At 43.4% G+C, this 27,483-nt stretch overlaps 1 protein-coding gene across 3 annotated transcripts in view; it reads left to right on the top strand.

Moving 5' to 3' along the window:
• LOC146855846 (regenerating islet-derived protein 4-like) overlaps window positions 1-22,044 on the top strand; it is an 84,483-nt gene extending 62,439 nt beyond the window's left edge. The window contains exons 2-7 of one of the 3 annotated variants that reach the window (XR_014981404.1): window positions 686-765; window positions 972-1,069; window positions 2,226-2,363; window positions 8,913-9,027; window positions 18,610-19,367; window positions 19,466-22,044. Coding sequence is in view for 1 of the 3 variants with exons in the window: in XM_085653788.1 (XP_085509914.1) it covers window positions 699-765; window positions 972-1,069; window positions 2,226-2,363; window positions 8,913-9,027; window positions 18,610-18,677 (486 nt within the window). In the remaining 2 variants the exon portion in view is untranslated. Of the gene's footprint in view, window positions 1-685; window positions 766-971; window positions 1,070-2,225; window positions 2,364-8,912; window positions 9,028-18,609 lie in introns of all 3 variants that reach the window. The other 2 variants (XR_014981405.1, XM_085653788.1) reach the window with 2 other exon arrangements.
• Window positions 22,045-27,483: the final 5,439 nt, after the last annotated feature.

Below are 27,483 nucleotides of genomic sequence, written 5' to 3'. Positions count from 1 at the left end.
TGCTCTGGTTCCTCTAAAGATATTTTCAACCTTGTAGTGTGGGACTGCCCTATGATTGCGCAATATTGAACAATACTTACCACTCCAACGAAAGTACTAGGCAGGCCAATAGATCACTCGGCCCGCATTGCCTTCTAGGGGCTATTAGAGGACCTCAGTGGCAACGAAGGTGAACGTTCGCTGGTGTGTAGCATCATCGTAGTACCCAAATGAGATCTCTGGACTGCACCTGGAAATCAGAATCCCCTTCTCCTTGATACCGGAATGGTTGAAAGCCATGGACAAATGCACGAAGTGGAAAGAATCATTATATAAAGCTAGGCACAGCTGTCACTAATACAAACAGGTATCGCGTCAGTTGTGGGACCATTTCGATATTCAAATTGGGTAAAAAAAACACCTTTTTCTGCTGATATTCCTGTAATTGTACAGAGTGTTGTGTTTATTGCATTGTGTAATGTGTTGATTTCTATTGAAATACATTTAGTTTTTTTTTAAAGAGTCGCATGTTTGGGGTAAATGAGTTGGTGTCTTCGATTTGTTGATGAATCTACATCTTCTCTTTTTATCCACTCCAATGTTATTTCTGATTAAACCTGCTAGAAGGGAATGTCTCCCTCTAAATGTTGTAATGCTGTTTGGACGTTAAGAATCTTTTATAGAATTCTGTGTTGTTTCTGTTTAGGGTTCCATTTGCAATGCCTCTATCCACCTGGGTCAGCCTGTGCCTTGTTGCTGGAGCTATAGGCAGCACATTGATTGAAGGTGAGTACTTGAGTGCAGTACCACATGTTTCTATTTAGCTATGGGTAGTCAAACGAAAGAGGGACGGCAGGATGCAGAAGGACACTCTGACCAGCCTCATGGCAAGGAAAACTGATGCCACAGTGTGTGCTTAGCCTTGAAATCTTATTTTAAAATATTTACCTTTTCAAAAAGAAAATCATTTTGTATTTTCTTTATTAATGCAGGTGCCTCTGTACGGTCCAGTTGTCCTCCTGGGTGGTTCTTCTACAAGTCCCACTGCTATGGCTTCACCCAACATGCCTTACCCTGGTCGGATGCTGAGGTAGGTGCCGTAAACCCCTTGCTGAAGTAGGACTGGTTCAGGACTTAGCAGAATTAGATTCTTACTAATATTGATGGCGGGAACTTTTTCTCCTGCTCCTTGCAGAATCATAATCCCGAAGCTCTCTGATTGATTGGTCACAACTTCAGGAAAAATGTTGTGACTTCTATGATAGGACACAGAGCCAAATCCCTGTACCCTGGGAAAAACACAAAAGGGGTTCGGGGAGCACCCCCTGAAACCCTGACTCTGGAATGAATAAGGATGCAGCAGTTCTTACTAAGCCAGAAGTGTGTGAGTAGGCTGTGACATCTGAATGGTGACTTCATTCATTATTTTAATTTGACCCCATAATGTGAGATAAATGGGTCAGCCATCTAGCTAATACTAGCTGTGTTTTTTTAGGGCAATGTTACTATTATTGGTTTTATATGGCGTAGATGCCACCATCATCATATATTTACCTCATCCAGGTAATTCCAGTGTTCAGCATGACATGTTAATAAATACTTCAAGGTGGATTAGTTGGATTGGGTCGCTGAATGTTCAAGGCAATTTACTACATTGTCAAGACACTTGGGGGGGCTAAGGATCTTAATGACGCTTCACGGCTAGAAAGGGAGTGACCTTGGAGAGACATTCATGTAACAAGAGTCTCAAACAAGTAGAAGAGCATTTGAGTCCAAAAGTAATTGCTGTACTAATGAATTCATGCTTATCTGAAGAATACAAGGAAAACATGAGGCGATTGAGAGATATCTTAGATACAGTATTATGTGAGGGGGTGAAAGAACAAGGAAAGGTTGGTAGATACCATCACGAGTGATGACAAAGATCATTTGCGTCTTTCCAAGCTTATCATTGACGATAGGCTTATCTTGTAAAGACACACCACAAGCTGTTAGTAGATTTGTTTACCAGGCCTCTCTCTGGACTAGGCTTGATAGTGGGGTGGGTTTCCTTTGAGTAGATTTATAATTGTTTGGTTCAGTACGTTTCTGGGAAAGGTAATGCTTGGGCAGACTAGTTGCCTAGAGTGGCAGTGCCCAAGAAAGATAGGGCATTAAGATGTGACAAATAATAACTGTGTGTTAGTCATTACCAAGGGAGGTGTGGGCATATCATCCAATGCATTTTTTGTTTGTTCTTGTCACAGTTTGAGTGTCACAGCTATGGGTCGGGTGCCCATCTCGCCTCCATCCTTGATGATGCTGAAGCCAGTATCATTGGTAGCCACATTTCTGCCTATCAAAAGGACAATGGTGTCTGGATGGGACTCCATGACCCAGCGCAGGTAAGATGTGAACTTCCATGACAATATGTGCCTAGGTGGGGCTGGGTGGTACAAGGGTCAATTGGGCATTGGCTCAAATGTTCTGGGAGTGGTGGAGTGAGGACATTGAAGTCAGTGGGATCGAGGAGGAGCGGAGGAGTAGGATTATGGGAAGGAGTAGCACACACAATCGGCCATGTAATGGGTGGGACTGAGGGAGTGGAATTGGGGGTATTGAGTGGGAGTGAGCAATTAAAGAGGAAGCCAGAGTGGGAGAAAAAGAACGCTCTGCAATAATTCCGAGGCAGGTTTGTCTTCTACTCTGACTCTAATCTTCCTTGCCACAGCCTTAATTAACGGCTCGCTCTCTGTTCCTGAAAGGAGACAGATAACCCTGTTGCTGGCATTGTTTCCTAAAGAAATAGAACATATACTAGGGAAGCCATGAGAACCCACCTTAGTATCTGCCACTTTGCAGAAGACTCTCCCTCTGCATACCCTCCTCCTCCAGTAAAGTCTTCTCTAAGAAGTGAACCATAGATTGGTGTGGAGGACTCTGAAGAAGAAGCTGAGAATCAGAGTAATGAAATTTACCAGCGCACAATTGACATTGTGCATATATTGCTTCTTCACCAGCTTTCTTATCTAATGCGGACATAGGAAAAGCATAGTTTGCCCTGAGATGTCACCAACAGATAACAAGACCACAATATGACTCCAACAGCCACCATAGTTTCATCAACTTGGCACAGTGTTAGGAATGGATTCCCCAAACACCATCTCGGTTCCTCCAGTCATACCGAGCCAATAACATTGAATAAATGGGTCCTGGGAGGACCAAGTTGATACACTTCAAATTTCCCGCCTAGATACCTCCCATTGACCCTTCATAAGAGGCAGCAGACACAGCATTTCCAGTTCAGACCAAAATATTTGTGGGAAGATGAATACAAGCCAGATTTTACCAATTAGCAATTGCAGTCCTAATAAGATGGGCAATTGTGGAGTGTAATGATTCTTACCTTTACTTACCGCGCAAAGGTAACAAAAAAGAGTTGGAAGATCTGACAGCCCTGTTCCTGTCCAGGCAGATCAGGATTTCCCACTTAACATAAGCTAGTGCAGGGATGTTTCCTGATTTGAGTGGGAATACATTATTGAGGAACAAAGCCTGCTGCCTACTGGACTGAGAGAGCATCTTAAGGTTGAAGCAAGACCATGTTCTAAAGACTCCCATATCTTAGGATATCTCCGCATAGGGATCAGAGAGCACCAACCATACCAACTCATACAACCTTCTGGCAAATATGATCATGACCGGGATAGTTACTTTTGCTTGCAAATAGTCAAGAGCAGAGTTTCACAAACTTTAGGTCGGTCACAAGTAGATTTCTGGTTGGCTTCGAAAGCCCAAGCAATAAATAAAGATGCCTTTAAATTCTGTCTTTATCGTATCACATTTTAAAAATGATCTTTATTGCTTTTATATAGTGCGATAGTAACAGTAACAAAGGTACAAGACAATTGTGAATTCCTCAGGAAATTAAAAGAAGTAGTAGGTGAAATAGGGTTGCAAGCCAACCCAAAAGAAGGGTGGAAAATCAGATGAAATTAGATGAGAGTGGGAGCTGGGTGCCAACCCATCAAAGGCCTGGTCAGGAAGGGGAAGGAAAACAACATGGCACGGGTAGGCTGGCAAGGTAGGGCAGTGACGTCGGGGTGAAAAGGGGAGAGGAGAGAGAGGACTTCCCTGTATAAACAGTGCTCGCGTTGCGGTTCCACTTTCAGTCTAAGAGGGTACATCGTAAGGTGTGTAGAGTGAGGCAAAGGTGGTCCTGAGATTTTTCATGGCCCGGGGCTGCAGACCATAAAAAGGGTACCAGCAGGGGGGGCCGTTTATAAAGTGTGTTGTCGGAATGGGAGGGAGTGAAGCTTGAGGTAGATTCGGAGTGAGGGTTTCCTGCTCTTGGAAGCGCAGTTAGTCCAGAGGAACTCCCACTCCGGTCTCCCTCAGGATAGGGTGCTGGAGAAGTCCCCTGGCCTCCTGCCTGCAAAATTCAGTGCTTTCGGCATTTGGCCCAAGCCAGGTCCAAGATTCTCCATGCCACCAGACATGGGGGGTTGAACAGCCTTCCATAGACGGGCAATTGTGCTCCATGCTAGAGTATGGAAAGGTCTAGGAAGCGCGCCTCGACTTGCTGTTCGTACGGTGTGGAAAACAGCCCTGGGCACAAACCTCATATGTATAGTGAGGGATTAAATCAGTTTATTGTGAGAGGCGTGAGAAGATTGTCAGCCAATAGTGGGTACGCAATGGGCACGCTCATAACATGTGGCAAAGGTCAGCATCTTGTGTGAGGCAACAAGGGCCTACCACGTCAGCACCAGGAAAGTATCTATTGATTTGTGGTGGATTGAGGTAGGCCATGTGAAGCGTAAAAAAGTGTACGAGCTTGAACAGGGCATTAGGCGATACTGTCACCGGGCAGGCCAAGTTTCTGTCCCATTCCGTGTCAGGGAGCGATCTGCTTAGATCAGCCTCCCAGTCCCCAAGAAAGCCCTCCATGGGGGACCTGCATGAGGTCTTGCAGTGCCCTGGACAGCCAAGTAATAAGGCGGTTGCCAGTTCCCAGTGTATGAAGATATTGGAGGAGATAATGAGACGGGGGTTCAGTGGTGGTTATATAGAATACCATGCATACCACGTAGAACTCATCTCTAGTTGCATGGCATATTGTGCAAGGAAGTGTCCATGTGGAACACTCCAACGGTTAACTAGCAGTTCATAAGCTATGAGAATGATGTCCTCGAAAAAATCACCCAGGGTCAAAATGCGCCCCGTGTGGCTATCTCTGAGTGTTGCTGGCGAAAACCAGCACCAGTTACTCCGGGAGCCCTGCAGGGGATTAGCCGAGGTGTCGATTTCGTAGCCTTCTATACAATAAAAAGGCAACCAGGAGGAGGTGACCAGACACAGGCGGCCTAGTCTAAGTAAGATGAAAGAGGCGAAGCACATGGTTAAGGCTCCAAACTGGGTATGTCGAGGTGGTGTCATCCAGGTGGCGCCTTGCAACCCATCGGCACACCCATTGGATTTGCAAAGCTAAATAGTAGTGTTCGTAGTTAGAGGCGCCAAGTCTGCCCTAAGTCGTGGGCAAGACCAGCATACTCAAGACCTCTCTCTGGTGGCCATCCCTCCAGATGAGGTCACCCAAAAGAGAATTCAATGTGTGGAAAATAGAAGCGGGCAGGACAAGGGGCAAGTGAACAAAATAGTACAGTAGGAACAGCAAAAGTTATTTTCGATTCTGAAGTGTGCTGGAAACAAAGATTTTATTAGGATCAAAATATATCAAGACACCTTACTTGGTGATGCACTAATTATAAATAGTCACTGAAACCAGCTTTCCACACATTATCATTTGTGTGCAATTTAGTTTTATCAGTAAAACTGGATGTCTGTCTAAATTTAGTGGCCATTTCACAGGAAATGTGCTGTCTGTAAATGACAGTGCACTACCACACGGTGCTTTAGTTACATGAAAAAAAAATCCCTGCCTCGTGTCCATTAAAGCTAGGGGGGAGGTCTTGAACGTTTTTCGCTCTAAAAATGGGGTCATGGTTCTAAAATGTTTGGGAAGCACTGGTCTGGAGGGGCAAGTTAAGGGCCTTAAAAAGAGATGACTACACCTTGGAGGACCAATCTCAGTTGGGGCAGGAACGTCTCCTCTGTGAGAGCAGAGGAGCATCACCCTGCCAACTAAAATGGCCCCAAAATTTCCAGAGATGAGAAATAAATGGTAATAAACTTCATTTATTACCATTTTATTTTTCATCCACCCGTCCCAAGCTGAGGGTCAGGATGGGGCAGGGCTTGCTGAGTGGCAGCAGCAGGGAGGAGGATGAGGGGCTTGGGCACTTTTCAAAGTGCGGATATCCCTTTGACCGGCCGTCTTGCAATGGACACCCAGACATGCACACTTTGAAAGGTTTCTAAGCCAGCTGTCTTAAGACAACCTGGAGGAGGTGAGGAGCCACAGGGGGCCTAGTCTGGGCGCCCAGCTTAAGACAGCTGAGTTAGATCAAGCGCAGGGCTCCAGTGCCCTCGGGCGCACTAGAGAGGCAGCTCCCTCCATTGCTGGTGCTTCTCACATGCTGATTAACAGCATGAGAGCTGCACCAGGATTGGTTAAGGCATTAGGCTGGGGCCCGCGCTCAGCACCGGACTGAAGCTGGAGGAGGATGTGTCGAAGGTAAGTGGACTTTTATTTTATTTTTACCCACCACCAATTTGCCTGCCCCACAACTCCACATAGATGCCAGCCGCCACTGTCCGGTGGGGGTTGGAGGGAGGTATGGGAATGGGACGAGAAATGCTTGGTGTTTACTATGGAAACTTCAAAGAAGGCAGGCTGTCAGAGGTTCGTTACCAGCCATTAAAAGGGAGCAAAAGATAGAAGTCAAGAAAGATTATATGGCAATAATAGTCTTGTGAAATTGCATTTTCTGAACTGCATGTGTCATCTATGCTAGTGTAGACCTCTTTGGGGAAGTTGGGTTGAAAAAAAGAACAGGTTTGCCAACATTTTGTCAAACGTCTTTGGGGGAGTTGAGCCCCAGTGCCCTGAGACTGGTCAGGCGCGCTTGCCACACTATCAAAGTAACAGGAAATATCACGAGTGCCCCTTCAGAATACAGCTTTGTAGGCAATTTACCGGAAAATAATGCTATCACATGCAATATTGTCTTCATTTGTAAAAACATCGTTTAGGGGAAAAATGTCTTGAAGCCTCCATGGAAGATGCCAGGCTTGCTTGCTTGAGTCACTCGCGCAGTGCATAGGGGTAGTGTATATATTTACACACCAAAACCTTCAAAGACCACCAGTGTCCACTAGAAGAGGCCGGTCCTGCATGCATCTCTCCATGAGCAGAGGGTCATGGCCATCCCTTCAGGTCCATGTTTTTCAATACAGGGGGGAGGTGCCACTACCAGGGCACAAGCTTCTACTCTAGTCACTGTGAACTGAGACTCTTCTTGCGACCGAATGATAAATGAGGGCGGTTGATGAAGCTGTACATTTCAGGCCGTCTGTGTGTATTGTTGCCTCTCTATGCTCCCAGAGTCCGAGAGGCACACCATTGGCTGCGTCAGCAGTAGAACGTGCAACCATCCCAGGCATAGCAGGAGTGAGGACACATCCATGTATTTATTTATGCATATTTATATAGCGTGGACATTGCCCAAAGGTGCTAGAGCGCTTTACAAGGGAAATGTTTTGTAACATGGGAGTTACAGATGGTTTAAGACATGGACACATATAACTATACATAAATACAAAGGTTGAAAATGCCACACGGTAGATCCTTATATAAAATAGAATGTACAAAAGGTTTATACAGCTGTAAAAAGGTTGAGGTAGTATAGATGTCTTTGCCTGGAGTTGATTACAGTGTCTTAGCTAAAATATCATTGGAGGTGACCAGCTTTCAGTTCGGTTTTGAAAGTCACCAGCGAGGTAGTTGTGCGCAGATCTGGAGGTAGTGAATTCCAGATTGTGTTTGTGCTACATGAGAAGGATTGTGCCATCAGTCGCTCCTATTTAAAGGACAGGGGTTCAAGCAGCATTGCTTTGGTGTTTTAAGATGGTCTTTAGAGCCGCCTGATAGCTTGAGTTTGTCTACCAAGGAGAGGGCAGTGGATGTTTGCAGAACTTTATGGTTGATACAGGCAGCCTTCATGGAAAGATAGAATTGCCCAGCGCTATATTAACCCTGGCATCTTGAATTAGAGGGGCATATTTACAATAAAGTGGCAGGGTGCCGGTTGGCTCCAAAACAGCTAACGCTGTGCTCCATCACTTTAGAAGCTCAGGGATGTGCCGCATTCACATAAATACGGTGCACCCCTGTGGTTCTACCTACGTTGGTGCTAAATTCAGCTGCCTAGCACCAACGCGGGCACTCTCGCACTATAGTACAAGGCTGCCTGTGTTGAGGGAATGATTGTTTATGTGCAGGAACCAGTGACGGCCCGTGTAGGGCGTTTTACCGGGGCGGTGACGTGGCGCAGAGGAGGGGCAGGGTGGGGGTTGCAAAATGCGGCAAACGGACGATTTCAGGTAAGTTACGAAAAAAATTAATAAAACGAATTTCGTTGCGCGCGCTGCATCGCAATTAGTTTTATTCATTTTTTTCGTAACTTACCTGAACTCGGCCGTATGCCGCATTTTGCAACCCCCCACCCTGCCCCTCCTCTGTGCCACGTCACCGCCCCGGTAAAACGCCCTACACGGGCCGTCATTGGCAGGAACGTGTCCCGCACATAATCAATCCAGAATGGCGATTTGTAACTTCTATGTGTGCTGCACATAAGGAAATTATGTGGAACATATTCAGACAGCCCTTGTGGAGCACCTCAGAGGACAACGGCAGCTTAGGGCTGGGAATGCTTTGAACAGTTATAAAAGAGTATTCTGAGCCTTGCGCACATGATATCTATTTTATAATATCAAGCTTCCGGAGAGCGTGAGTTCTTCACTGGTTGTGCTGTTCTTCCTCCTCTCTGTAGAATGGACGCTGGAAATGGAATGACGGGGCTTTGTACAGCTACAAGGCCTGGAAATCTGGAGCTCCCCAAGCCAAAAAGGGGAACGAATTCTGTGTTGCTCTAATTTCTGGCTCTGGTGAGTAAAACGATCCCTTTGTTAGCATATTTCTATGTTCGAAGTGCTCTATGGGGGAAAGTTGAGGAGAGAAATCCCTTATTTGATGGGAGGGGAAAGATCCTGCCCTTACTGAGAAGGTAGCTGATCTCCTTTAGAATGTAATGATTCTGGAAAAAAAATACAAGGGCGACTCCCACCAGCAGAGAGCATTCTAATCAGACAGGCCTCCATCACTCATATTGCTATTTTTCAGAATCATCAGTTGTTCTTTAGGCTTGTCAGTAAAGTATGGTCCATAACTCCAGGTCCGCAAAAATTACTCTGTAGCGCAGAAGCCTCTTTTTCAGCTTTGTGAATCAAACGTCATATTCGTCATATTCAAGTGGGATAATAGTAAAGTAGACATTTAAAAATGAATATAAGTTGTAATTTTATCAGTCAGTACTTCTTCCTTTGTCATTCTTGATGTTAAAGAGGAGAACTATCTCTGGCTCTTCTGGTTGTGATGCATAAATAGGGTCTCAAGTGTGGCGGGTAACCTCAGGGTTGGCTATATAACCCGGCACATCCACACCCTTGCCTGGGACTGCAGGGGATAAGGGTCTAAGATTTCTTTCTTCCAAGGGCACACTTCATTCCAGCTCCATTGCTTTGTTTCCAGGGTCTCTGTTTCTCAAAGGGCCTGTACAGATGATAAGCACCCTGAAAGCTGCTATGGAGAGTATTATTGAGATGCATATTTGCTTTTCAGCCTTCAGCATGCTGTCACTGAGTACATGTTCTGCTTGTGTTTTTAAGGATATGGTTTAGTGTCCCATCCCCCACACTTAACAAGAAACCCACCATCTTTAAAACAAGCATTGGCATAGCCAATAGGTCTCGCCTTTGGGACCTTATAAGTGTTTAGCCAGCGATATTGACTTTGCCTATGTCTTTAAGCTGTGCTTTACAGAAGTCTGCAGCATGCTGAAAAGTTATAATAAAGAAGTGTCAGAAGCATTTTTGTTACCTTATATATGATCAAGAAAGCATTATATACAACTGAACGACCATATTAAACAAGCATTGGCATAGCCAATAGGTCTCGCCTTTGGGACCTTAGAAGTGTTTTGCCAGAGTTATTGGCTTTGTTAATGTGTTTAAGCTATGTTGTAGAGCACTTGTGACTGCCTGTTTAGTAGTAAAATATTGCAATAGTTGGTGGTTAGAGAGGCTCCTACAGCTACATTTCATTTTAGTAAAAAAGCTGAACATAAAACCCTCAGAGTTAAAGCATTCTAACGAGTCAGTGGTGTCAACAAAATCCAGACGTCACAATTTTATGTTCAGAGTACCTAACAAAACAACTCTGACCATGGATTAACAAAGGAAGTGTCAGTCTGTGACCCTTTAGGTTACACAGGTGGTATGCCTATCCGGAGATCTTCATGAATCATAAGAAAACTGCAATGCTCAGTTGAACATGTGATGTTAGTTAAAGGCTAAAGGTATTTGTGTTTCAATTGTAGCTTCTTTGCTTTACTTACCAGTTTCTTTGCTCTTCTTCAATAAGGCTTTAATTTCGTCACTCCTTTAAATTTCAAAAAAAGGTAACATTTTATGTTTACAAGGTGTGGCTCTGTTCAAGTGAAATTCTGCAACACTTCACAGTATGTCTCACTGAAATGTACAGTTTCCAGTCGAGTTCAGTTATAAAATAAACATTACTGCTCATCTCTTCAGCAACTGAAGTTGATAAAGAATTTAAAGGACATCTACAGGTCTCTTGTCTTAACCCTCTTAATGAACTGTACAGTCTGTATCAGGTTTGGGGCAACTGCGTAAAAACTGAACTACAAGAAAGATCTCAACTGATCTGTTTTTAAGCTCTGGCCTAGAGACCACTTTAGCAGTGTAGCCAGTCTTGTGTCATCTAAAACATTAATAAATACATACATGTATTCGAGGGGTGCGGGGCGCGGGCGAAATAAGCCACACGGATGGGGCAGGCAAATTAAGCCACAGAGACGGGGCGTGCAAATTAAGCCACACGGACGGGGCGGGCAAATTTAGCAACAAGGACCGGGCGGGCAAATTAAGCCACACGGACGGGACGAGCAAATTAAGCAACACGGACGGGGCGGGCAATAAGCAACACAGACAGGGGTGGGCAATAAGCAACACAGTTGGGGGAGGGCACTAAGCAACACGGAAGACCACTTTAGCAGTTTAGCCAGTCTTGTGTCATCTAAAACATTAATAAATACATACATGAATTTGGGGGGTGCGGGCGAAATAAGCCACACGGACGGGGTGGGCAAATTTAGCCACACGGACGGGGCAAGCAAATTAAGCCACAGAGATGGGGCGGCAAATGAAGCCGCATGGACGAGGCGGGCAAATTAAGCCACACGGACGGGGCGGGCAAATTAAGCCACACGGACAGGGCGGGCAAATTAAGAAACACGGATGGGGCGGGCAATAAGCAAAACAGACAGGGACGGGCAATAAGCAACACGGATGGGGGAGGGCAATAAGCAAAACGGATGGGGAAGGGAAATAAGCAACACAGACGTGGTCGGGCAATAAGCAACACGGAAGGAGCGGGCAATAACACACGAGTGGTAACGCAATCTGTGGTGGGGAGGGAGAGGGAATTGAAGCACAAGCAAGGCGGAGAGAGGCACGCAAGGCTTAATGAGCCAAGACACAAACCCACATGGTGGCTGCGCGCGTGCTCGCTCGCGTGAGCACAAGCTTGAGGCCAGCAAAAGCCTCTAGCAGCACTTTGAAAACCCCCTTACTAAATGTCTCGCAGTGCAGCGCATGCGCTGGCTCAGGCGAGACCCAAACAGTATTAACAATAAATAATGTCTTGAGTTTTTGTTGTCCTTTCAATGCTGGCAACTTCTATCTGTGCTGATTAGGCCCGACCTAAAATAGGAGACTGGGTCTTAGGAAGAGAAGCGAAACACTCCCGCTGGGCCAGTAAAGATCGTGTCAGGCAGGAAATACTTTCTTTTCAGTTTCTTGTTTTACAGAGAAGAGTCGGCAGGGATAAAGCTGTGCGGTGTTTGGATGGTTGTGCGTTCTGACATCAGCTCTCCCACGGACAGTAAGGTGCCCTGTAAACTCGCAAATTAGCAATCCCTCCTGGACCGGATATGGTTGCAGTGAACATAAACCGCTTGGAAAATATGAAAACCCAGGAAACGCGCGCAAACGTAGCACTCAGCAATAAGTGCAGGTTTTTGCAGCCTTCGGTGTCCTATTCGCAGATAGCTAAAAATCCGTGCATTTACTGCCATCTTTAATAGGAATGTGTGCCGAAGCTCAAACAGTTGCCCACAACGCTACAAATAACTAAAATAATAATTCATGGCGTAAACTCGGGTACTTGACGTAGATGCTGCAATTCTAGCTTAAACCACTGAGCTGTCTCCACAATAGACCTTTTTCCCTTCCAAGAATTTTAGGAATACAAAGTAAAATATTCCTCCTACGGGTATCCGTAATTTTGGCAAGCGTTTATATCATTATTTTTTTGCAGTTTTGTATAGCACGAATTAACCCAAGGGTATCAGAACGCTTTACATGAGCACCACTTGCATTACAGATGGACACATTCATTTTAGGCACAGGGAGATAAAGAGATTTGTCCAGAATCGAACCTGGTTCCCCGGCTTCAAAGTGGACCGCTCTATCCGTTAAGCCACATACTCTTCCGACTTTGAGTGTGTCCTCGGAAATAGAAACTACAGCGGAAATCACACATTACCGCACCTTATCTCCACTCTAACTCCCTGCTTTTTATGGCCGTTCTAACTCAGAAGTTTCACCAGATTTTTAGCTGGTAAAATGTCTCCAAATGAAGGAAGCACTCGGAAGGCGGTAGTTACGTGTAGCTTGTAATTCTCGGGCAGTGGGCTGCCCCACTACCACCCGAAACAAGTGTGAGCTGCAGAAGCTGGGCTCGCTAGAGAAGTGCATAAAGTGTGAGGCCCAGTGGCTGGAAGTGCCAAGAAGGTGCATAAGCGCTAGATGGTACACAAAATGCTAAATACACAGGATGCCAAAGCGTTAGATGGGCGCATAAAATGTGAAGTCCAGCAGCAGGAAGAGCCACAGAGGTGCTTAAATATGTGTGAGGTCTGGGCTGGAAGCAATAGATGGTGACATAAAGTATGAAGGCCTGTGGCTGGCAGCGCTAGATGGCTGCATGAAGTGTGGGGTCAGAGACTGGGAGCGTCAGATGAGTGCTTAAAGGGTGAGTTCCAGATACAGGAGGCGCTGCAGAGGTACATAAAGTGCGCCTGTGGCAGAGGGACTGGAAGCACTAGAAAGGTGTACAAACTGTGAGGTCCAGTATCTGAAAGCCTACACAGGTGCTTGGTGTGTGCAGTCTAGTGACTGGAAGGGCTTCGGGTGAATATACAGGATCAGCTCCGCGGACTGGCAGCGTTACTGAGGTGCATATGGAGGAGAGAGTGAGATCCGGGCTCTAGGCGTGCTGTACTGACGAATCATTATAAAGTCCGATCGCTAGGACTTCCAGAACGTATGACCCGGGGCCTGGGGCTGTGGCGCTGTCTCCTCACGGGTGGAAGGCAGGCTTGGAGAGGCGCAGATATAGGGACGGGGGCCTGCCCGCCTGTGCTTCGGAGGAAGCAACGCAGGTCTCGTGGCAAGGAGTAACGTTTGAGGGCTCTAACGTGCACATGCCTTAGAAATACACATTTGTGTACACTTTATTGTTAGAATCAAAGGGATGTTGGTAAGACCATTAACTTTCATAGAAGTCTCAGGCAGCTGAGCCACGAGGAGTGCTCGTTAGACCTCACTCGAACAGCTGAGCCGCCATCAGCTGCAAGTGATGCTAGATGTATCACACTGGCTGCTAACTGTAGATTTTGGTAAGAACGTCAACTTTCACAGAAGTCTCAGGCAGCTGAGCCACGAGGGGTGCTCGTTAGTCCTCACTCGAACAGCTGAGCCGCCATCAGCTGCAAGTGATGCTAGATGTATCACACTGGCTGCTACCTGTAGATTCAGCTCTCATACCACATATAGAATGCCATACATAACAAGCGGACGCGCCTCGCGCTGAAAGAGGAGGAGGCAGCAGGGGGAGCGAGCAGGAACCATCTGTTAATTACAAACAGATGGTTTCAAAGCTTGCTCCCGCAAGGGAATCGCCCAACATGCACGCGTTGCCATTGAAAGCAATGCAACGCGTGCACGTTTTTGGGCTAAAAACTGAATCGAATGCTAAAGGTCTCCTCCTATGCAGCGCATGCACACTGCGTAGGCGAAACTTAAAGAATGCAAGCAGTACATTTTATTTATTCAATGGCAATGAACAGTGCACGATTTATATTAGTAAACCAATCAAAATGGCCCTTTGTCTAAAAATCTATTCGCTTTGAGTGACTTCTAAGCTCAATTACTCTATTAAGTGGAACATTCATCTGATGGTTTACAATAGGCAAACATCTGTGTTCTCTCCTGAGGCTGTATTATACATACAGCGCACTTTCCCTGTTTGATCCACAGCACACTTTTCAAAAGGTGCGGTGGGCACAAACAGGGACAGTGCGCCGTATCACAAAGTTTGAACTGCCCCTAGGTCAGCCGAGAACACGCGCTGCCCTGGGAGCAACATATTCAAGCGAAGTACAGAGTGGCTGCTTCAAAGCAGCACCATGTTTCACTATGCAGGAGGTAACCGCCCGCACTTTGAAGTGGGAGAGAGATCCCCTTGCACTCCGGTACAGTGAGTGACTGCACCTGCCTGCAGGAGGATGTCAGGGGGTCCATGGGATACCCTTTCTCCCCTCTATAGGGTTGCCTTGAGGAGGCGCACTGAAAGTGGGCCACATTTTTTGTGGCGCACTTTTAGTGCACCTCCTAAAGGCATGTTTGACTCTGGACCCATGTTGGCTAAAACTGTGCAGGTGCTGAGGCAAAGTGATTCCCTCATTTGTATGGGTCCATGCCCCCATGCAAATGGGGGAACATCCTCTCATGATAGCACTGGTGCTACATGTGTGGCAGCTCTACCACTATTACTGAAGGGGGCCACACAAGCATCTGTGGCCCTTTCTGTAATACCATTGTGCCCTGGAGGCGCACAAAGCAGGTGCACATGCCGTTTGTGCCCCCGAATATATATTTTTTTATTTGTTGTTGTATGTGCCACTTGTGTTGTGTACGCATGTGTGCAAGTGTGTGCAACAGGATCATTAAGGCATAGGTGTGAGGGGGTGTCCTCGGGCATTTATGTCTAGAGCAGCAGAAATTACAGGTAGAGCCTGATTCTAATGTATGACAAAGAGGCCCAGTGTATTTCGACTCTGAGCTAGACAGATGTGGGGCAAATTGGCAAGGCAAAATGCATTAGTATGTGGGTAGGATAGGAAGGCAGGACAAACATTCCTGACTCTCAAGCCACCCAGCCTTGAACAGGTAAATAATGCAGTTCAATATTTTATGAAGGCTTGGGGATCAGCAGAGAACAGTTGATTACAGCCACAGAGAGTAACAAATAGGGCAGACATGTATCAAAACATTATGCACTTAGGGTAGTCTTCGAAGAGGGAAGTAAAAAAGTACCCTATCGAGGAGAGCACCACTTGTATTTTGACTGTTAAACCTTGATCCCCCTGCATCAGCGGTTCTGCACAGGGGACTGATTTGTGAAAACAAAATGGCCATGCTGACAGTTGCTAATCTAATAATGGCATCGATGGTAGTGATGAGCAGGGCTGCAACATCAAGGTTCCCGGCGGAAGTAAGGGTTCACTGAGTCTGTTTTCTCACTTTGCAGAGTTAGGGCATTGGAGTGATGTAATGTAGAAAGGAGAAACCGTGAGGAATGTCTTCCATCTTCAGGTCCCAAAGAATCTTGTCAGAGCCTTTCTAAGATCCTGCTTCCACTTACCTCTCTCTTTGCCTCGCTTCCTCTTACTCCCTCCCTCCCTCCCTCCCTCTCTCGCCCGCTCCAACTTTCCCTCTCTGTCTTACTCGCTCGCTTTCTCTCTCTCTCGCTCTCTCGCTCTCTTTCTCGCTCTCTCTCGCTCTCTCTCTCTCTCTCTCTCTCTCTCAATTTCTCTCTCTCACTTCCTCTCTCTCACTTCCTGTCTCTCACTCTCTCTCCCTCTCTCTAGCCCTCTCTCTTTTCCTCGCTCTCTCTTTTTCTCACATTCTATTCAGGAAGCTCACTCAACAGTGGCGGCTGCTGACATTTGAAAGTGGTGAAGTAACATTATTGCCGTACTGCACTGCGGCGAGCGAGCTTAGCGAGCGAGCAGGAACAACCTACAGGGGAGCTTGGGGGGGGGGGGGTCATCCCCCTTAGAAAATTTTGAAAACGAGTGGACAACCGGTGCATTTTGAAGCAAATTGGAGGAAGCAAGAACATTATTATAATTATTATTATAACTATTGTTAGCTAGCTATTTAATGATAAAATATTTAAATGCCCTATTTTGAATTTGAAAACCAATGTAACAATATCTTTTATTAAAAGATAACTGCATTATTTTAATTAATTCTATGCACCACATTTAATAATTATAAATGCATAATAAAAAATGTGATGCCATTTAATTTATTCAATTAATTATTTAATTTCAAAACTAGGTGTAGCATTTTTAATTTTGTTCTACATTAAACTAAAAAGTGTAAATTACTCAAAAGTGTTAGTTATCTTTGTGAAACAGGCGTCCTGTGCTTATATAGTGCGTCTATTACCATAGACATTCATACCAATTAGCTAGCAGTCTCATCTGCGAATGCAGCCATCACATTAACCACCACTCAGGAGTCAATCCCACACAGCCAGAGCAACATCTTTTGAATGTCTCATGTCCTTTCAAATGCTACATAGCTAACATTCCCAACAATAATATGCAGTCCCAACAGCAAAGGTTCACTTCTGCATTGGCCAGTCATTACTTTGCACCTTCAATACCTTACTTTACAATTACATGATTTGTATTTTTATTAGTAGTAAGCAGCTGTGACACAACAAGGTCTTTGTGGTATCTGATGTATAACCTTCACATAGTGCGATCACGATCTCAATGTACAGCTTGAATCCGTTGAGAATATCTAAGTCGCCAATGGGACCGAGTATTGGCAAACCCAATAGGGCTAATCTATATAAGGCTGAGCGTTTGCAATTACCATTGCGTGTTTTTATTGCAGATCGCATGTGAACACATGCTTCATACATAGCCGCCAATTTTTCAAAAGATTTTCTATTGAAGAAAACAATTCCAAGTTGGCTGGCAAGTGTGCCCATGTTTCATGATGCATGCACACACTAGTGTTGTGGTGCATGCATACTTATGCCTAATACCACATGCAAGTCCATGCTTAGTGATATCTGGTTGCTATTTTTAATATTCCATCCTGACATGGTCGAAGGCCATGCTAGAATGGTAAATTAAAAGTTCAACAAGCATTGGCCAAGCCAGTAGGTCTGACATTGGTGCCAGCCTTCTGGCAAATCTAGTTTTGTTTTGGTTGTTGCAAAACGTTGTTGTTTGGTAGTATGCTTGTCACACATCAGTGTAAAAGAAATAATATTTTGCTACAGGAAAAAAGGTTGTGTGTCAAACACATTACCATAGTACCCTCTGGTACTGAAGGGAACTACTTAAAAAGTTAATCAGTCTGGCATTGGCTGCAAGCCTCTTGCGTTTGAGAAAGAAAAAAGAAAGAAAGAGGGTAAGAGAGAGGAAAAGATAGAGGGAAGAGAGAAAGAAAGAAAGAAAGAAAGAAAGAAAGAAAGAAAGAAAGAAAGAAAGAAAGAAAGAAAGAAAGAAAGAAAGAAAGAAAGAAAGAAAGAAAGGACAAGAAGGCAAGAAAATAGGCAAGAAGAAAATTAAGAATAAAAGGAAAAATACTAAAGAGAAGGAAAGAAAGAGAGAAGGAAAAAGAAGAAAAGGAGGATAGAAAGAAGAAAAAAGAAAGAAAGAGAAGGTAGAAAGAAAAGAAGAAAGAGAAAGAAAGAGAGGAGAAAATAGAAAAGGAGAGAGAAGGAAGAAGAAAAGAGAAATAAATAGAGAAGCGAAGAAAGAAAGAAAAAAGGACAAAGGAAAAGAAAGAGAGAAGGGAAGCAAGAGAATGGAAAAAAGAGAAGGCGAAAGAAAGAAAAGGAAAGGGAAGCGTATATTACGCACATTTTAGAAAAATTAAAAGGTCTTGGCTAGCAATAGACCTAAAAAGGAAAACTAATTGTGTAGGACCACAAATAAAAGAAGTGTGTAACAAGGGGCTGCCCCATATCCACTTCAGGAACATGTGTATGTATTGTACAAGATAAGTCTGTATGTAGCTGAGACCTAAAAAGCAAAACACGACTTCAGTTTGCATTAAGATGTCATTCCTACCTTTGCTCCACGTTTCAGAGCATCTTTTATCTGGCAGATGATTAAAGTTAAGTAGTTTTTTAGGAACTAGACAACAGAAGGAATCTCACATAGGTGAGGTTCATAGGAGAATATGGCAATCTATGATCATGAACTGCACGAAAGTTGAATGTGATTGTCTATGATAGCATGTTGTTATCTAAAAAGATGATACATTTTTATTTTCTTTCTTTCTTCTTTTCAGGTTTCAAGAAGTGGAAAAATGCACGGTGTGGTGCATCTAAAACATTTTTGTGCAAATACAAACCTTAGAAATGCAACTGCACTCCTCTGAAATTTTAGTAGACCCCTTGTCCCTTACTCTAACATCACCACTCCAAATCCATACCTTAACCCGAGTTTTAGGATCTCATCTTATTGATGAAGGCTGAATCCAAATTGAAATGCAAACCTTATCCTTACCCTCATATGAACCTTACTCCAAATCCTAACTCGAAACTCTAATTCCATCCATTAACCTAATCTTCAAGACCATGTATTCTAAATCCTTAGTTTAAATTGTACCATATCTTAAACCCATACTCTTAATCCTAAAGCTACCTAAACCCATTTGTAAATTCAAACTGAAATCCCATGGTAGAAATGCCAGCTCCCCTCAAAGTACAGCTCAGACCCTTTCCTTTGAGATTGCTCAGACTCATCTGTCGAACCCTAAAGGTCTAGCGTAAACCTACATTCTAACATAAATCTAATCTGCACCACTGAGACTGTCAGTTTCCCTCACATTTACACCTGGGAAAACCCACACAACAGAGGAACTGAAAGCCTCATTGGAACCCAATGCCATTTTTTCAATATTGACAAACTTCCTAAAAGCCCTTTATACTAATAACCTTATAATCCACGCTCCTAATAACCCTAATAAATCCTAAAAATAATAATAATTATTACTACTACTATTGATAAAAATAATAATGATGATGATAATAACAATAATAACAAGCATTGGCATAGCCAATAGGTCTCGCCTTTGGGACCTTACAAGTGTTTAGCCATGCAACAGTTGCATAACTAAATACTTATAAGGTCCCAAAAGCGAGACCTATTGGCTATGCAAAGTGGCCGTACGGCCGCGAAAGTGAAAGTGATCGAGATCACGATCAAACATCAAAGCGACCCTGCGGCCGCGAAAGTGAAAGTATTTGTGGTAATGCGCGGCACGCGCGCCAGCGCACATGCACTGTAGCTCTAGGCTGGCCGGGTAGCACTTTTTGGAGCCCTCTCAATAAGTCTCGCCAGACCAGCGAATGCGCTGGGTCAGGCGAGACCTAAAAATAATGATGATGATGATAATAATAATAATAATAACCCAGTATTGCTCACTCCACCCCATTCTTCTGAGACTAGAAGGTTAAAGCTTTTCTTCCCTACCTAATCGTAGTCACCAGATGGTCACGGCATTGCACTGAAAATGGAAGAGAGACAGCGGAGGCGCCTTACACCATTGAGGCTGGAGAGATAACCAATCATTCAGAGGCTGAAGGCACACCTGGGCCTTGTGAACTTGAATATTCCTGAAACTGAGCAGCATCTAAAAATGTCAAATGGCTGAATCCTGCACCCCCCCCCACCCCCCCAAAGGAAAAATACATAAAATGTTTCCTAATAATATTTAGTGTACAAATGGGCAAGCATGCAACTTATTTGGAAATGCAAACACATCCTGTCCTTCTGAATCTATATTATCTTTCTCGTCTTTCTCAGACTGGAGAGACACCCCTTACTTCTGATTATGGGGAGACTAAGTATCCGCAGAATTGAAGACACCACATCCTAGATGGTTAGACAAATCTACTCCTTTGAGATTAGTATTCCAGAGTGATCACACACCTCATTCTCCTGAGTCAGCAGAGACACACCGAATGTTTTTTGAGGTTAGAGAAAAACAACTTGTCCATCAATTACTTGAGAGGGTCACCCTAAGTCATGGAAAAGGGAGAGAGGCATTACACTTTTCTGATACAGAAGAGAGACACTTACATACCTCAGATGGTACTCATTCCTCTGACATTGGAGAGAAACACACTGCTCCGTTGAGACTTTGGAGAGTTCCCTGGCCCACGTGAAACTGTAAAGATGCACTCTGTTCCTCCAAAACTAAATAAATGAATCCATACTTGTAAAGCACAAATAAATCACCCCTTAAGGTTTCAAGGAGATGGGGGCCGTCGGGGAGATTACGTGAGCTATTGCCCAGAGTCACATGATGCTGAGCTGTGCTGTCGCCGGGGATCAAACCGTGTGCCCCCCGCTCTAGAGTCAGCCGCTCTGGCCGCTGCGCCTCTCCTCTCCCAAGACTGGAGAGACACATGCCATTCCTCTGAAATATGCCAATCAATTGAGATTAGAACGTACACCTCAGATGCATGGTGCCGTTCTGAGACTGGAGGAAAGTGACCCACTCTGCTGAGACTACATAGAGACACACAATTATTTTTTTAAAGAGACATGTAATATTTCCCTTTGGCTAGAGGTAAAGATACAGCTTCTCTGAGGCTATGGAGAGAAGCCCCATTTTTCTTAGATGGGAGAGTTTAACTTCCCACTATGTTTAGCAGAGCGAGAAGAGAAACCGATGAAGCGGGTGAAGATTTAAATTTTATCAAGATGAAGTTTCCCTGCCTATGGCGCGCACAACAGGATTATTTTGGTTTTGCAGCTGCAGGATGAAGGGTTCATGTAGGGTGGGATACCCTGCAACTGCAAACACAGCACAAAGATATGGTATGTTAGGGGCAAGAGGCCCAACATCGAAGAGTGGGGGTAACAGAGTAACTTGCATCAGGTGGGGGTCCTTTTGAGGGGGAACGAGGTAACAATTGGAGGCTAACCAACAAGCTGGAGGTGGAAGCTCTGATGGGGGAAAACTGCCAAAACCGGCCAGTCCACCTGCAGCACCTCAGCACTTTAGGAATGGTTTCTCACTGAAGAGGGGAAGATTTAGTGGTAGTTAAGAAACAACTGTGCGAGCTACTCATTTCACTAATTTGATAAATCTTATAACACAAATTACAAAGTTTTGAGTCTTCCAACTTCATACACCTCTGGTTAAGACTGCAGAGGCAATACATTTCTTTGAGGCCATCAGCCTCTGAGATTAATTAGAGAAACTCTGTAGGGGGGCACCACTTCCATTTGAAACTGGACAGATACATTCCATTGCTCTGGGACTGGAAATGAGATCTGTGTGTGCAAGCACTGACTGCCCTTGATTCACACACCCGTTTGTTTCCTTATCCTGTCCAGAATGTAGAAATACCTAATTTCTGCGTGAAGTGTGAGGAACAGTTTTAGTTTGTATGATATAGGCGATGTTGGTTAACTTCATGATGATTGGTAAGGGTACTTCTAAGGATGGTTCACATATTTATAGTTTTTTTTCTCTTCTTTTCATTGTTGTTCATTACATTAAGAACGTTTTCAGGTTTGTGAGCTAAACTGGAGTAGGTAAATAAAGAGCTTAAATTAAAGAAAATGTAGCTGAGCAAATGTACTATAACATACAGAGCTCACGGGGTTTCCAATTCTCAAAGATTGTTACATGTAATACGTTTCTATTTTTCTCAATGCTGCTATTAACACTTTGAAAAACATTAAAAAGACAGAATGTATTGCTCCATTGGCCAGTGTGTGTCCTCTTTAGCTCACATTGTCCTACTCTAGGTTCATTTTATCTTCAAATTTCCCAGTCTGTGTATTTCAGCACTGTACCAAAGTTCACTGCTAATTTTCTCCAGAAGTCATGTTGTCAAATGTAAACTTAACAGAACTTTATTTGACCAGCAGTAATGTTGGTCTTCCCAAAGTTTATATATGATATGGAATGCACAGACAATGAACGGAACAGGCAGACCTACACAATCTTTCTTTTATTCTGTGTTGAATAGTTTACAAGTTTACATATATTCATGAACTCTATAGAGTGTACATGCTTGACGTTATATTTCATGTCTTGTCTGTTAACAGCTCCAAGGGACTACGGTCTTCATTGCAAAATGGCCCGAAACTGGTGGGGAAAAAACAAGTATGGGGTCTATCTCTGCACAGTTTATGGCTGCCAGGATTTTCATGCCCTGGAAGGGAGAATAACCCGCAGGACCCAGAATTACAGGGTCAAGAAACACAGGTTTAACCCAATTTCAAGGTCTTTGTGTAGATGTTGAGAGAGCTCGGGCACTTAAACATCCCTACTCAACTAGATGGACTTTTTAGCTGCTTGAGAAGTAAGGAGGAGGAAACAATAACATTTGAAATCTCAATACAGTGTAACGAATTCAGTTACACAATAACTACTCAACAACTAAATTTGGGATTAGTAAGGTTTAATTATAAATTCAAAAGCAGATTGATGTAAACAAGTCTCAGCATCACGGTATAAAAATGGAAAGCAAAGAGATTTATCCCATATCACTATAAGCATACAGCTAATTCAATAATAACGATGCAAGAAATAAGGAAAAATAATTGAATGTTAAATTGCATCAGTTGATTTTTAAAGGCAAACATGAGCATGCTATCTCTCCCTACACTACCTTAAAAGGGATCACCCTAAGCTAAGAAGTATTACGTATGGACAATATAAAGGTTTCTGCTGGCAGAGCCTTCAGTAGAAGAAACTCCAACCAAGAATCTCAAAGAAGAAAGAGAGGCCTGCACCTCAGGAAGACCTAAGATATCTCTGTGTCCCTCTCTACGTTACAACTTAAGATATTAGTTGCATTCAAGGTAAATCACATGATCAGCTCCAGTAACTTTCCACGATTCCAGCACAAATCAGCTACTGGCACCACATCTCTCACATCGAGAAATTGCTACTGTATTCGTCCTTAGCCATTCTTCTCCTACTCCATGGGAACTCGCTTCCTTGCTCGTTACCGCGTTTCTCCTTGCCAAACTCTCTCTTCACATACCTCACTATCTTACTAAAACACCTCTTTTACTAAATAATGAAGCTTTGTCTGTATGTGTAGCAGAAACAAAAAATGGAAGCAAACACATTTTACATTGAAGGTTAAATACAAATCATAGGTTAGAAGTAAACCTGGCTTGTGCTGAAACTATACTTGAGGTCGTAAAATCATGTCAACTTAATGGTGCACCAGGTTACAAATACGTACACATTACTAAGCGTGTAACAAATACAGTTTCTTAACGAATGATAAATGCAAAGGATTATGAAAAGTAATTTCAAAATACACCAATATGAATATAATTACTTGTTACATGCATAAATGTCTAAACATATGTCTGAAAAATGCATATCATATCATTAGCTTCACAATGAGATGTTACAAGCTTGAGTTTCTCTTAGAATATTAATATTTAAGTATTGCAGAATAAAACCCTCTAGTAATCACATTTCTAAGCACAGTTTATAATTCTCATTAGTTTTCACGTGGTGTACTTTAAAAATACATGACCCCATCTTTTATTAATAATGTTATTCACACAAAATATATTTGAGTGCTGACTACACATGATTATAATGCACTCCTACAGTATCTTGTGGTGTAACTAAAATTACGCTGCTCCAATCCCCCCTCTGATGGTATATCAAGCCATCATATAATCTCTTAATCTTTTCTTTGGATTTTTATCAGATTTACCAATTTAAATCCTTGTAGTGGCAGTTGCTTTTCATCTGAACTCCTCCAAATGTTTCACTTCATTATAGTAATCACTCTGCCTCTTCTCCAACTTCTTCGAGAGAATCCTTTCTTTGCCTTGTATCTCCTGTACACCTTCACTGCCACAACCACTGCGCAAAGGCAAAAGTTCAAAAGAGGTCTCAAGATGGAACCAAATATACCACTTCCTAAGTTCGCAAACCATCTACCCATAGCACTAAATCTGTTTCCACCTGAATCCCAAACATCTGTGGTTGCCAACCCAATTCCCTTTGTATGTCAGAAATGTTTTTTATATATTTTTGTAAGTCCTTACTCCTATCTGGGATATAAGTACAACACTGTTGAACCTTCAACATCTGGTAGATTCTGCCTTCTTTTGCGAGCAGAATATCTAAAGCAAACCAATTAAAACCATAGGCCTGATAACAACCATCTCAGTATTTACAAGCAACGGAACTCCTGCTGTTCTACTGGATAACCTATCAACTATAGTAGATAGCTTTCTAATCTCAATATTGTTCAATATCATACTTACATTTGGTGTTATAGCGCCAAAAATGTCTCCCACAATCTCTCCAGCACTAGCACCTTGTTTGGGCCTAGATCTTTCTTCCCAAACAGGATGATCAAACTTTTCTACGTGATAGATCCTTGGAAATACTACTCTTAAATAACATGTGCCATGCCATGTTTTTGGCAAGTTGAAATAGGCATACTTCCCACACAAAAATAAACTCCATGAATCACAATATCACTACCATCTGAAAACAAAGTCCAAATTCCTCGTACTTTAATGGTATGATCACATTCACTCTTCTCTACAAAAGTTGTATCATATTCATTCTTGTCATTAGGTATGCACAGTGTTCAAGATAAGAAGCTGGACACAGCAAGGTCCCACAAAGTAAGTTTATTTTATGCCTCTCCAAAGACAGGGTTCCCAGACACCTGCGGTCAGCCTCGCGCAACGTTGAAAGAATAACAATACAACATCATAACACATCTTCTTCTCTTACAGAAAACAAAACAAAAAGAATATGCAATACAATGGAATCCAAAAGGCAAATATAAAAACAACAATAACAAAATAATCTATACATAGATGCATGTAATGCAATACAAAGCAACACACAACAATAACAATATAATCTATGCATATATGCAAAGAGAAAAAGGAAGAAAACTTAATACATTACGAAGTCACTATATTTTCTTGGAATGCGAGTTTCACGTACTTGTCTAAACCCCCCACAATCTTCAATGCGTTTAGGTTGTTGCATAAGAGGAATTTCACGTTCCGGATAAGCCCCAGAAACACTTTTGACAGCAATCGGTTTCTGGACACCCGGAACACCATCAAACACACGAGCCCTTTTTTTGCATAAAGAGCAATTCTTCTGAAATTCCATTTCTGCCCATTCTCTAAAACAACATGCCATCTATGAACTTGTTTGACCTTTAAGGGCTGAGAAAACTTATTCAAACCTGGCTCTCTCCTCCCTAATTTTATCTTAACAAGATCACCTTCTTCGATTTTACAAGCATCATTGGAATGCACAACATGAGAAGATAACGTATTCTCGTCATGCAACCATTGAGGAGTGAGTTTAGTTTTGGACACTCTTCCACTCATTCTTTCAAATGGGATTTCATCTGTCACACTATGTGCAGTGGTATTGTAGGACTACACCATATCATCCACATATCTTTGAATGTTACGACCTCCTTGAACAGCTAACTGAATAGTACCTTTAACCACTCTATTCATGCGTTCGACCATGCCATTCCCTTGAGGGTTATGGAGAGAGGTGTAGACATACCTGATGTCATAACCTGAAAGAAAACTTTGCATGTCAAAAGACGTAAGCTGACTACCATTATCCGTCACAAGCACATGGGGAAAACCTTCCTTCAAGAAAATGGACCTCAAATGTTTGATCACAATACTGGTAGTAATATTCCTCAGAAACTCAACCGTAACCCATCTTGAGAACACATCCACTAAAACCATAGCAAATCGGTACTCAGAAGAAAGAAAATCCTTGGGACCAATAAAGTCCAAACAGACCTTCTCCCATGGCAAGCGAGCTTGACATGAAATAGAACCACCATTCTGTGAGTTGACTTTTAATCTCTTCTCACTCTCCTTACATAATACGCAGTTTTCAACCCAACCACGAACTTCCTCATCAATTCCTGGCCACCGGAAATTACGCTTAAGACGTAACGCGGATGCGCTGAAAGTGAAAGGTGAGAGCGAGAGCGAGAGTGCCTGTTCTCATGTGGGGGAGCGCCTGGTAAAGGGCCCCTCTGTCTCATTGGATAAACTGATTGCTTGAGCGCCTGGTAAAGGGCTCCCAATTACGCCGTTTTTACTATTCACCCTAAGTTTTTAAAAATTGTGTATTTTTTAACATTGCACCAACAATCATATTGTAACTAAAACATATATTAGTGCCGCATTCTCACCGCCTTGTGTAGCACACAATCCCCGGTCCACCACCGATTCTTCGGATTGTGTGGAGGGATTTACGTGTAACAGGAAGGGGCCGGCACTTCCGGTCCAACCTTCCAATCAGCTACTGGCAAAGACAGTGAAAGCCAGATGCCCAGCGCAACGCGCAGCGGACGCGCTGAAAGTGAAAGGTGAGAGCGAGAGCGAGAGTGCCTGTTCTCATGTGGGGGAGCGCCTGGTAAAGGGCCCCTCTGTCTCATTGGATAAACTGATTGCTTGAGCGCCTGGTAAAGGGCTCCCAATTACGCCGTTTTTACTATTCACCCTAAGTTTTTAAAAATAAAAACGTCCTGCTGATAGGGGACTTCAACATACACCATGACAATGGCAACAATGCCCTTACTAAACAACTACTAGAGGATATGGAAATCCTACAGCTCACTCAGAGAATTGACCAGCCCACACACATAGCAGGACACACATTAGATCTGATGTTTTCCAACATAGGAACTATCGACATTACTGCAATAAAACCAATGACTTGGACAGACCACTTTCTGATTGTGTTTTCTATCAAGCTATTCTCTAAACACCTCAAATCACCATCCTGGGCATCAGTTAAAACAAGGAGCTGGAAAAAAAATTCGGTGGAAAAATTTCAGCAACATTTTTCACGCATAGACACATCTACCACCAACACGGATGATGAAATAGAACTACTCCAGAACAACATCAGCAATGCACTAGACCACTGCTCTGTCTCACACTCTAAACACAAAAACAGACCCACTAGATCAGAAAAATGGTACGGACCAGAACTAAAGTTAATGAAAAGGAAATGCACATTTTATGAACATAAATGGAGACTTAATAAAACTGATGAAACTAGAACCACTTACAAAAAAGAACTTACACTTTACAATAAAGCCATTAGGAAAGCAAAGAAGGAATATCTTTCACATAGAATAACAGA

This window comes from Triturus cristatus, chromosome 4_1 (genome assembly GCF_964204655.1).
Source record: "Triturus cristatus chromosome 4_1, aTriCri1.1, whole genome shotgun sequence".
Classification (NCBI taxonomy): Eukaryota; Metazoa; Chordata; class Amphibia; order Caudata; family Salamandridae; genus Triturus; species Triturus cristatus.
This window is presented reverse-complemented; position numbering and strand designations above follow the sequence as displayed.